The 11506-nt window shown below is 44.2% G+C and overlaps 2 protein-coding genes across 6 annotated transcripts; one reads left to right on the forward strand and one right to left on the reverse strand.

The window, feature by feature from the left end:
• Positions 1-357: 357 nt before the first annotated feature.
• On the forward strand, positions 358-5773 carry LOC121594605 (protein lifeguard 1-like). Of its 5 annotated transcripts, none has more exons than XM_041918040.1 (6): positions 358-576; positions 1088-1147; positions 1852-2111; positions 3186-3508; positions 3598-3846; positions 3956-5773. In XM_041918040.1, exons 3-6 carry the CDS (start codon positions 2081-2083, stop codon positions 4313-4315), a joined length of 963 nt encoding a protein of 320 aa, XP_041773974.1. In that variant the 5' UTR covers positions 358-576; positions 1088-1147; positions 1852-2080; the 3' UTR covers positions 4316-5773. The 5 variants fall into 5 exon arrangements, with proteins under 5 accessions (XP_041773974.1, XP_041773975.1, XP_041773978.1 ...); XM_041918041.1 differs by having other exon boundaries at positions 1855-2111; XM_041918044.1 differs by lacking the exon at positions 1852-2111.
• Positions 5774-6039: 266 nt separating this feature from the next.
• On the reverse strand, positions 6040-10674 carry LOC121594604 (beta-alanine transporter). Its single transcript, XM_041918039.1, has 8 exons — positions 10323-10674; positions 10050-10145; positions 8654-8861; positions 8315-8573; positions 8001-8250; positions 7531-7937; positions 6685-6863; positions 6040-6573 (listed from the first exon to the last, which is right to left on the reverse strand). Exons 1-8 carry the CDS (start codon positions 10433-10435, stop codon positions 6376-6378), a joined length of 1710 nt encoding a protein of 569 aa, XP_041773973.1. The 5' UTR covers positions 10436-10674; the 3' UTR covers positions 6040-6375.
• Between the last annotated feature and the right edge of the window lie 832 nt (positions 10675-11506).

Raw genomic sequence — 11506 nt, forward strand, 5'->3', positions numbered from 1 at the left:
AAATCGGAATCCGGTAGTTCTAATTCCAAGTTCCCAAAACAAGTTGAAACGGTTTTTGGTCTTTAAAAAATTTCGATAAAATTCGATTAGTGGATGTTGAGCACCCCTGTACAGAATGTTCCAAAACCTATTCTCAGCTATTTCGATCGATCAATTTATAGACAAGCTTTTATTTAAATAGATTTGAAAAAAAAATATTGATGAAAAAAGTGCTACATTTCAGTTTGGAAAACCATTTTAATCGAACCTTTTTACAAAATCGCCTTTGAAAAAGGTAAACAAGCACCCATAATGTCAAACCGCTCAGCTGTCAAAATGGCGCTGACCGAACCGCCCAGAAGCAGCCAGACTTTCGCTGCGTCAGTTGCCTTACAAAGCAACACAGCGATCGGTTTTGTCAGTGTGTGCGCCCGTTCAATAGAAGAAACAACACGCAATACCGCTCCGGCAGTTCTAGCGCTTCTCGAGAAATTGTACCCTTGCACTAGCAGTGTGGCTGTTGAGCATAGAAATCTCGAATTAACCCTCCAAAACGAACGACACATCCGACGCCGACGGATCTCGCAGACTGATAAGGTAAGCTGGTGGGTTTGCCAGATAATAGTCCAACGATGTTTTGATTAGCAAGCAAAGCCACCAAATGCACCATCCACTAAAAACAGTGGACACTGGTCCATATATAGCCCGCATGAGTCATACAAGGGGGAATCGATAGTTTTCTGGCTTTTTTTTCTCGCTCCATTTGCATAGTGGCCTCCGTTCGGCTCGTTTGTTTTTGTTTTCCGCTCGCCGTGTATGTGTGGGTGCGTGTGAATTCGCGGTACCATTTCAATGGCGGTGCTTTTTGATGACTTTTTTTTTTGCCTACACTCCGCTCCCCCATCCGTTTGCTGTAGTGCATCATCACAAAGGAGGTGGCGGTGGTGGTGGTAGTCAATTTTAGTAGCACCACTTCCCCACCCGCGCACAAGCACATTGAATTCTGCCATACTCGTCAAGTACATGCTTCATGATTAGCTGGGCTTTGCCTCTACTGTGCAGTGTATTTTACCCCAACCCCTGTTATTTTTCCACCTGATCGTTGCAGATTACCTGGTGTGCAAAAACAAAACGTAAAAATCTCCTCGAAGCAAAGATAAAATGCAAGGTAAGCGAATTCAACCGGACACTACTATGTTTGTGCTACAATATCTGTTATCTTTTTGTAATGTATGTGTGACTATGCGTATGTGTGTGTGCATACACTTGTGCGGTCATCTGGCGCGTATATGCGTGCGTGTTGTGTTGTGCTCAATTTGGGACCTTGACTTTTTAGTGCAACACATCGTGAAAAAAGTATAAAACGCCATCCATTTGTAAAAAACCGCCCTTTGTTGCATCAGATGAAGAACATGGGCGAAAATGGTACTGCTTTCCCAGTTATAATGGTCCCGGTGGAGGAGAAAACAAAATCGCAAAATTCTAGATAAAAAGCGCCGGCTTCTAGGATTTGTCTAGAATTTTCGAGTCTTCTCCTGCCCCAGGGGGGGCAGCGATTACCAATGTAACCGCAGGAAGGATGAGGAGTGTGTGTTAAGCCGGTCTACTGCAATGCGCTACAGATTCAGCTAAATGTGCAATATAACATCAACAAAGGCATTAACACACACAGTTGTTGACACAAACAGTCATCGCGCGGGTGTCAGGCGGATAAGATAGAAATTGCGAAAAGATTTGCCACCCCTGCCCGGCAAAGCCAAGCCGCCGAAAGCATCGAGCATTTTTGAAGACAGAAGAATTGAAGAAGCTACGCCGAAAAGGGTTTTAATGAATATCCTGTTTTTATTTTTGCTTTTTTCCTTCCCATTTAAGCAGGTGGCTTGTAATTGAATTAAACTGCACAACCCTCCCCCCAGCCCCACACGAATCGCGCACCCCTCGTGTCCGGTAAAAGAGAGAGAGAGCGCATTGAGAAGCTAGAACCCGCAGCGGGCAGAGGAGTGAATCACTCGTTTTGTGTGAAAGTGTGTAAACGGTTCTGAAACCGGGGGAAATTTTTCCACCCCTTTCCCTACCAAGAACAGACAGACAAGGGAGAGAGATGGCTTATCAAGGAGGAGGATATTATCAAGGTTTTGTTTACGATTTTTTTTCGTTTTTGTTATTTCTCTTAACTTTACTACTCTCGCCTGTCCATTTATCAATGCATGATTTATTGGAGTTGTTTTTCTCTCCTACTATCACAAACTTCTAACTACTAACTGGGTAATGCTTTACTGTGATGCAAAACCACTTCCTTTCCTTACCATTTTAACTCATCTTTGCTGGCCCGTTTCGGTTTCGCTTTAAACGAGCCTGGGAACAACTCACCTACAACGATGTAACAATGTTCGATTCGATTTTAAAGTTTTATTTTTTAATGATTCATAAAACCAAATAACGCACGAGTAGTAGGGGAAGATGACACATGTTACACGATACAACTCACAATTCTAACACTGCGGAACATCCATACACACGAGCCCAGTACCCTGTGGAGAGGGTGCAGCTGAACCAACTACACTCAGAAACGCGCATTGAAACATGTGTAGATTTTGTAGGAAATCTAAAAAAACCTTTGGGTTTTGCGGTTGAAGTTGTTTGAAAATTGTTCCACACGTTCATACGACCAGCTGAGAGGCTAGCGAGTGCACGTTTGTCGTTCCTTGAAGTTTGTGCTGACTGAGACTGAGTTTTGTAAACTCTAATTAGCAACTTAATTTGTTACACATTAGCGCGAGGCACGATATAGTAAACGGTACGGAATCATCATTTGTGTAGGCAAAGGTTTCTGTTAGTGTGCATGTCCAGCGAGATGGTGTGGTAGATGTGAAACGTGAAAAGTAGCCTTGGATTCACGTCTGTGTGATGCGTGGTGGATGTGGTCCGTTTAAAGCAAAATCAATCCCACCTTAAAATAAAGAAGCTTGATTTTAATGTGGCGCAATATTGCACCCCGGGTAAAGATTCCACTCATTTCCGGAACATTCCAGGTGTGTGATTTATTTATATTAAACGGACCACCTCACGGGACGATCCTGTCAGTTGTGTTTATGTGTTAGCGTGACGTTAAAACGTTTCATATTTCGGGCGGGTATAAAATTCCTGGACTAATAACGCTTCCGGTGCTTTTCCTTTCCTGCATTCTGTGCTCGCTCCGTGTACAGACCCTAATCAAGCGTACTACGGTGGTCAGTATCCGCAGCAGCCCGGCTACAATCCGAACTATCCACCGCAGCAACCCGGTTATCCACCGCAGCAACCCGGCTACCCTTCGGGCGGCTACGTCCCCGGCTATCCACCACAGCAACCGGGCTACCCGCCCCAACCCGGCTATCCACCGCAGCCCGGATTCGTACAGCCACCGCCAGCCATGCCCGGTGCGTACGGTGCAGCCTACGATCCCGAGACGGGCAGCGTCAAGGGCTTCGAGTTTAACGACCAATCGATACGGCGTGGTTTCATCCGGAAGGTGTACTCCATCCTCACGGTAGGTTGGGCTATTTGCTGAGCCTGTTTTATGTTTACTTTTTTACTAATGGGTTTTTTTTGTGTGTGCTACTTTTCCATTCGCTTCAGGTCCAACTGGCAATTACACTGGGCTTCATCACGCTGTTCCTGTACCACCGGCCGACAAAGCTATGGGTGCAAAATCATCCGGAGATGTTTTGGATCGCGCTGGGTGTGATGGTTGTCACGCTGATCTCCATGGCCTGCTGCGGCGATGTGCGCCGAAAGGCACCGATGAACTTTATCTTCCTGACGCTCTTTACACTGGCCCAAGCGTTCCTGCTCGGCGTTACCACGGCCAACTTCAGCTCGCAAGAGGTAAGCGATACTACCGTACAAAAGTGTCTCTTTTTTTAGTGCAAACAAAGAAGAACCGTGAAATTTTAACACCGCGCACCGCTTTGCTCTCCCTTCCAACCCCCCCAAGGTCATGCTGGCGGTAGGCATAACGGCAGCCGTCTGTCTCGGACTGACGCTGTTCGCCTTCCAAACCAAGTGGGACTTCACCGTGATGGGCGGCATTCTGTTCGTGGCCGTGCTAATCCTGATGCTGTTCGGGCTGATCGCGATCTTCTTCCCGGGCAAAACGATCACGCTCGTGTACGCGTCGGCCGGTGCGCTGATCTTCTCGATCTATCTGGTGTACGATACGCAGCTAATGCTTGGCGGTGAGCACAAGTACTCGATCAGCCCGGAGGAGTACATCTTTGCCGCGCTGAACCTCTACCTGGACATTGTGAACATCTTCCTGTACATTCTCACCATCATCGGTGCGTCGCGTGATTAAGCTGTGCTCCGAGGGAGGTAGATCAGGTTGTTTGTGCTACTGTTTTTTCATTAGCTCTTTTGTTGACTATCAAGCGTTCATTCCAAACGAATTGAATTGTGGTACGAATTGTAGCTGCAGCCTTGCTTTTGTTTCGCGACAGCTTTAATCGGATAATATTGGATTTCTAATGCAGCGTTGTTAGATTGATAACCCACTATGCCATATGTGTGTTTGTGTGCGTGGAATAATTCCCCCCTCACTGTAGGTGTCTCTAATTACCGTTTGAGCTAAGCTGCTATACAAACACAAGATGCGCGTATGAATCTCTGCTTACGCTCATCCATTAAAATGTGTGTGAACCCATTGAATTTATGACTGAATTTAAAAGGTTCTCAATTTAAACAATCTTTCTTTTCCAACATCTTTCGTTATTTTTTCTTCTTTTATATTCGGTAAGAATTATTTTCCGTTTGAAAGTAGAATATAATCTACCCTTCATAAAAATTTCAATCACCATACAAAGTCGCACCCGGAATAATGCTACTTAAGCTGTCCCCCTAAATGATAAGCGTTGACAGTTTTTGCACCGTGTCATACGAATGCCGTGAGGCTTATCTTGCTTTGTGTGAGGTTACGATGGTATGTCTTTGAGTGATTCAAACGTTACATTTTTGTTTTGTTTTTTGGAGCCTTGTTAAAAGGGGTGAGCCCGCATTTGGACTCGCATTATTGCACCTTCACGCATACAGCATATAAATATGGTGGTGGAATAATTGATGAACTAAGAAACAAGCAGAAACTTAACAAAAAACTACGAAACCTATAAGAAACACGCTGAATAGAATCCAGTGTCGAATTGCGTACTGAATTTTGTTTCCTCTTTACCATTGCTAGCGTTTCTTGTACTGTTATCAAACACATGTTATCAGATTGGTTTTTGTTGGGGTCTGAAGAAGAAAACGTGAACTTAACCAGTGCGTGGTGATTCATACGATTTTTTTTCGAGGCGCGATGTTTGTGATAAGGGCTTGTAGAAACGAGATCCAAAAAAGATGATACCAGTGAGGCTAACATACATACAAACGGTGTTTTCAGATTTCGTACCGTTAGGAGTGTGTTCCGGTGTAAGGCAAATATATATTTTAAGCATGTGCCCTTTTGAAATGTATCCCCGTACTAATGATAATAACTACCAAATATTGTTGTACACCACCAAATGTCACTGCAGCAGCAAACCAAACCTTTATCTATACAGCGTGCAGATGCTTCAGTGTGTGTGTGTAATGTTGCTGGCTGCTCCATGTAATAATGGTGATGATCTATTTATTTACCCATGAAACCATCGTTCGTTCGTTCGAATTCTCCATTCGAATATGCTTGGAAAGGGCGGGCTCTCCTTCGAATGGCTTTGCGGATAAGAATATCTTTACAAGAGTTACTTACAGTTGCAAAAACAAATACCAAACCAGTCCAATATTTAAAAAAAATCATATTATATTATCCATCGATACACCTACACAGAACAGCTAGATATGTATATAATGTTTTCCCTGATAACATAAATACTGGATAACGAAGATGAAAACACTATTTAAGAAACGAATCTATAAGAAGAAGATTAAAAATAAAATGAAATAGAATTGAAGAAACGCTAACAGCAAACCCAGTGAAAACAACAAAAAACGAACCAGTCCAATCGGTGTTGTAGTATTTTAGAGAAAACAATTATGTATGCATGCGTGTGTGGTGTGCAGCCATCGTTTGACAATAGAAGATATATGGAACATGATTCTAATAACTTACTAACTAAAGTGGGAACAGAGCTAGCTGCTATAGAAAATCGACGAGAGTGCAATAGTTATTGATAATCAAGCAGACAAACATTTAGCGAATAACGTACAACATACACACTCACACATCTTGCGCATTGCAATGAAGTGTGTAAATTTTCCTGTGTTTTTTTAAACAATAAAACAAACTCTTACTGTAAATGAAACATTAACGCTTTAGTGCCCCGCTCATACCCTGTACGTTGCGCGTGGGACTTTTCCGAACACTACTCCTGCACGCGGTTGCTGCTACTGTTTCACCGGGTGCGTTCGTTTCCTGCTGTAGAACGGAACCTGAAACGGGTTGGTCAGTGTGATCTTTTCTCCATCGGCCAGCGTCTGGGGCAGTGGCATGTTTTTCGTCTCCGGCAGGAACAAACTCGCTATACCGCCGGCCGTCAGCGCGAGACCCATTATGACCAACGGAATGGCCACGTTTTCCTTACCCTGTGTGTGTGTGAAAGAGAGAGGAAGGAGGGAAAGAGGGAGAGTGGCGATACCCGGGGGGATTAATCAAATCTGTGGCAGAAACAGGAAACTTGTCGCTTTGCAACGCACCGTGTAGTTCATCAGCGGTATGACGATCGGGCCGAGCATGCCGACGACAGAACAGAAGCTCATTCCCAGCCCGCGTATCACGGTTGGATAGATTTCCGATGCGGTCAGCGGAACGACGACGAACGCGGACGAAACACCCATTTTGCCGATGCAGTAAAGTATGAGCGTGGTGGTGCGACCTGAAAGACAAGCAGGGGGATAACAACCACCGATCGATAGAGGACGCTGAACTCACGCTATGCGGAGAGTGTAATATAAGAAGGAGTATATAAATAATCTATGCGTATCGAATTACAACGCGGGAACAGACGACATATGGTCCACAAGAGACCAAGTAATTACAATGCCGGATGATAGTGAGGAAGAAAAGGCTTCGGAACATGAGGGCATGAAATTAGTAAGTTAATTTGCAATGCCCATCGATTGTGTTGTTCATATAAAAGGATTTAAATACGAAAATCCGAGCCAACTGATGGTAGACTGAAATACACGACTTTCGAGAGCTTTTAAGTCACTCCTAACTCCAACGGGATGATCAAAATCGAACTTGATTCGTATTTAATTACGCGTGACAGATCGAATAGTTTCCTTGAGTTGTCTATACTCTACATGTCGGTAGACTGCAATGCGCCACCTTCAAAGTCACTCGTAAATTGACTTTCCAACCTGTTGATCATCTGATCAAAATCAAACTTGATTACCCATTGGCTTAATGCAGTCGTTGCGGTTGTAGGGCTTCGCAGAGAATATCAAAATCTTGACTTGTCTGGAATCTACAAGACCCCATATCTTCTCAACCCTTACCGCGTGCCAACTGGCCCGGAGAATGATCGTGAAACACCTTACCTTGTGGAATGATCGTGAACGCACAGGCCAGCCCACCGATCACCATCGTGGTAAACAGTACACCCCGGCGCCCGAACAGGTTCAGGCTGGGCCACAGCACAATGTACGTCGGCAGCTCTACCAGCCCGGCCAGGAAGAAGTTAAAGATCTCGTCTCCCCCAAGCGCTGGCGCATAGTAGCTCAGGCCCACGTAAACGCTCGTGTTGGTCAGCCAGATGAACGCTACGAACGTGGTCTTGCGGCGCATCTGCGGCTTGTCGAAAAGATGCCGCAGCCCTATTTCGTGCGCGTGCGAGTTTGCCGTCTCATCGGTGGCCGGATGTTCTGGAGCATCTTCCAGCGACAGTGCCTTGATACGCTCGTCCAGCAGCTTCCGATAGCCGTCGTCGATCGTTTTTCCATTCACCCTTTGTGAGCATCGCATCGGATTAGTCGGAACGGTTACTGTGGGCAGCAATGGACACACCTACCTGGCCATTTTGAGAAGAATCCGCTGTGCTTGGCTGTACTTGCCACGGGCGGCAAGCCAGCGCGGTGACTCCGGGATCAGTGTGTAGAAGAGAAACAGAACCAGCAGCGGCAGGGAAACGGCGATCGACAGGGAGCGCCAGTCACGTTCGTAGTACACGATCACCGACAGCAGCACCAGCCCGACCGAGTACGCAATGTTGGAGATGATGGTGCAAAAGTTGCGACGCTTTGGTTCGACCAGCTCGATCGCTGCAAAGAAAGATCACACGTTTGATATCCTTGTGCCCCTAGGATCAAGGTTGGCAAAACCTACCCAACATGTAAGGACTCGACAGGATTGCCGGTACGGTTAGTCCCACGACAATGCGGGTCACCAACCACGATCCGTAGCTCCACATGGCTGCACCAACTGCACCGGCCGTAACCTGCACCACCAGACAAAGGAAGAAGGAAAGCTTCCGTCCCCAGTAGTCCTGCATGTACCCGAAGCCGAGATTACCGATCAAACCGGCAACACCGAACACCATCAATGCCGTCGTAGTGTCAAAGTCTCGATCACATACCAGATTCCACTGAATAGAAGGTAGGAGAGGGGTCACATAACGGTAGAATCATTTCAAATATCCTTTCCACCTCTTTCATTGTTACTTACATCTGTTACTACGGTTGAGTTGAAGATGGATTGATCGTAAGACCAGCCGTGCCGGCAGCTGGTGATACCGCTCGGGGGTGACAACTGCTCCAAAGACACATTTCCAGCCGCCGAACTTAAGTGACTGGCAATTTCGGAATAGTTGCGCAAATACATAGAACATTTGGAGTACCCGGTCGTACCGTCCGAGTATGGCAGCTGGGGTATGCTGGCAAGCGATCAACGAAATCCGGTGGGAAACGATTAGATAAATTAGAAAAATAGACGTTAATTGACGTTGCAGAATTAGTGTGTCGGGGTGAGTTTTTTTCGGGACAGGAAGTAATTTGTCCTAAATCCGGAATTTGGAGGGTTGGAATTCGAGATGGGTAACTCTGATTCAGATGTATGAATCGGAATGAATCTTCAAAGTGAATCTTTAAACCGCAATCTTACATTTTGAGATTCATTAATCTGCAATGATGTTTGAATCTCTAAAAACTCTCAAATCTCTAATGGTTCATGAACTTCTAAGAAACATGAATCTATATCGATTAAAGAATCTTTGGAGAATCTCTCATAGGAATCTATAAATTTATGAATCAGTATCTAAAAATTTTCATTTATGTTTCTGCTTGTTGCAAAAACTAGTTGTGTACGGGAGATCTATCCGAAGATGATGGATACTTTAGATATTCATGAATAGCGATAAATTCATACTAGTGTTGAGTTTCGTGAATCTTTTGTTGGGGATTCAGTCATATGAATGATTAGCGATGAGTGATTCGAATCTCGAATTGAATCTCCATACATTCTTAAATCTCTAAACATTCATGAATCTTCCAGGATTAATGAAACTCTAAAGATTCTGGGTTCATGAATCTTTAGGATACATCAATTCATTAAAATTCATAAATCTCCAGGGATTGATGAATCTTTAGAAAGTATGATTTTCAAACTATTGAATTTGTGCGATCCCATTGTACAGTGGATTCCTCACACGACTCGAAAACATGCCCGTTGTGGGTTCAAACCTCGCATGGTCCATCTTCCTGTAGCAAAACAAACTATCCGGCTGCGTGGTACTAGCGAAGAAGTCTCGAAAGCCTGAATAGGCTGGCATGACCCCAATCTCTGAAATTCTTGTTTCTTTCCAAACGAGATTCAGATTAATTAAATCATTTCAAAGATTCATTCATATTTATGATTCATTCAGATTCACCTAATATTTATTCAAAATTCTTTGAAGATTCTTTAGAAACTCTACTGTATATATTTAGCGATTTTTCAATGTTTAGAGATTCATACATCTTTGAAGATTTGATCCATATTCGAATCACTCTGTTCCAAAGATTCATTTGAAAAATCTTTGGGAAAAAATCATGAAACACACAACCCTAGTTGACACATAAATTACCTAATATTTTTTAGTAGATCCGTAAAATGGTTGTCAAACCCGTCGAATTGTGGCACTTTGCACCAGTGGTTCGGCTTTGCTGCTAAAAATAATTGGCTGGACGAAGGAGGTATTAGAAAAATGGATGCGTATGGGATTAGCATGTTTTAATACTGCAATTCAATAAGGTGACTTAAATACAAGTTTGGTTTGAAGTTGAAATTTTTCTAAAAGTATCGTTGAAATAATCGACCCAAATGTAAAACAAACCACGAAAATTGCTTTAAAAACTACCTATAAGCGTGAAAAGCGCACGGAAATGTCGCGGGAAACAGCAGCACCCCGATGATGATCTTCTGGTACGCACCGAACCCATCGCACATATCCAGTATGGAGTCGAAATCCATGGCAACACCGCAAACACTTGGGCGCACAACCTGCAGCAGCTTCACCAACGCACTTCGATTCAAACCCGAAACGGCAATCCAAGTATTCACTGGACAACGACAGCTCCACCACGCATGCTACACCGATCGAGACTGAGCGAGTTGCACACGATTGGCATGGTTGAACAACTTCACTGGCCTCCCCCATACATCAAAGGGAGACGGACCCCAAAACCCGTCAGGATATCTGCTGCTGCTATCTAGCATCTTTCGCTTAAGTGGATGCATTTATCTCATAGCGATTTAAATGCTTTCATCGGATGCGCGTACCAACCATCCCTCACGTCCTCCCCACCCCATCCCGGGATACTTGAAACTCGAAACGGTGGCCACAGAAATTGGAGCTAATCATGTGCGGTACGCGGTTGTGATGCGTACTTTGGCTTTAGCGCATTTCATTGCTGGTTCGATCGTTGAACGTTGCGGCACGTGCTCGGTCAGTTTGCAAAGACACTGTGGATCCTCCCCACAAACCACACAAACACGGTGTTCAGTAATCAGGCGTGTTGTTATATTAGCAGTTGTTGCCACTAGTTATGCCATTACTATTTAGATGTAATATTTAAAGATTCTTACCACGTGTTCTGTAAAGTGATGGCGTGAAGCGCATTGTACGCATGCAGTGGCGCAACAATTTAATCGTGACCGAGAAACAGCAAGAGTGAAAATTTTCTTCAAGTTGAAGCACATGAAGCAACGAAATATAGAGAATTATATGAAAATTGTTAACAAACACGGCATGTAACCTGCAATCAAATCATATTCAACGTATTATTTCATTACACTAACTGGTGCGTTCCGAACTCTCCCGCGTCTCTCCCGCACAAGCAATTCGTCTATTGCTTTGCTGGCCACAAAATTAGCCCTAATTGAATAACAGAATCGCTGCTTAAATAGGGACGACGCATTTAAATTAATACGCACATTAAGCCGAAATTGCTTTTTCCTTGCTTTCAATGTGCAAATGTTTGCCTTTATCTGAAACTAGATAAATTCTTTGAATGCATATAAACCTTTATACATGATAGATAT

Source organism: Anopheles merus, chromosome 2L, assembly GCF_017562075.2.
Source record: "Anopheles merus strain MAF chromosome 2L, AmerM5.1, whole genome shotgun sequence".
NCBI classification, from domain to species: Eukaryota; Metazoa; Arthropoda; class Insecta; order Diptera; family Culicidae; genus Anopheles; species Anopheles merus.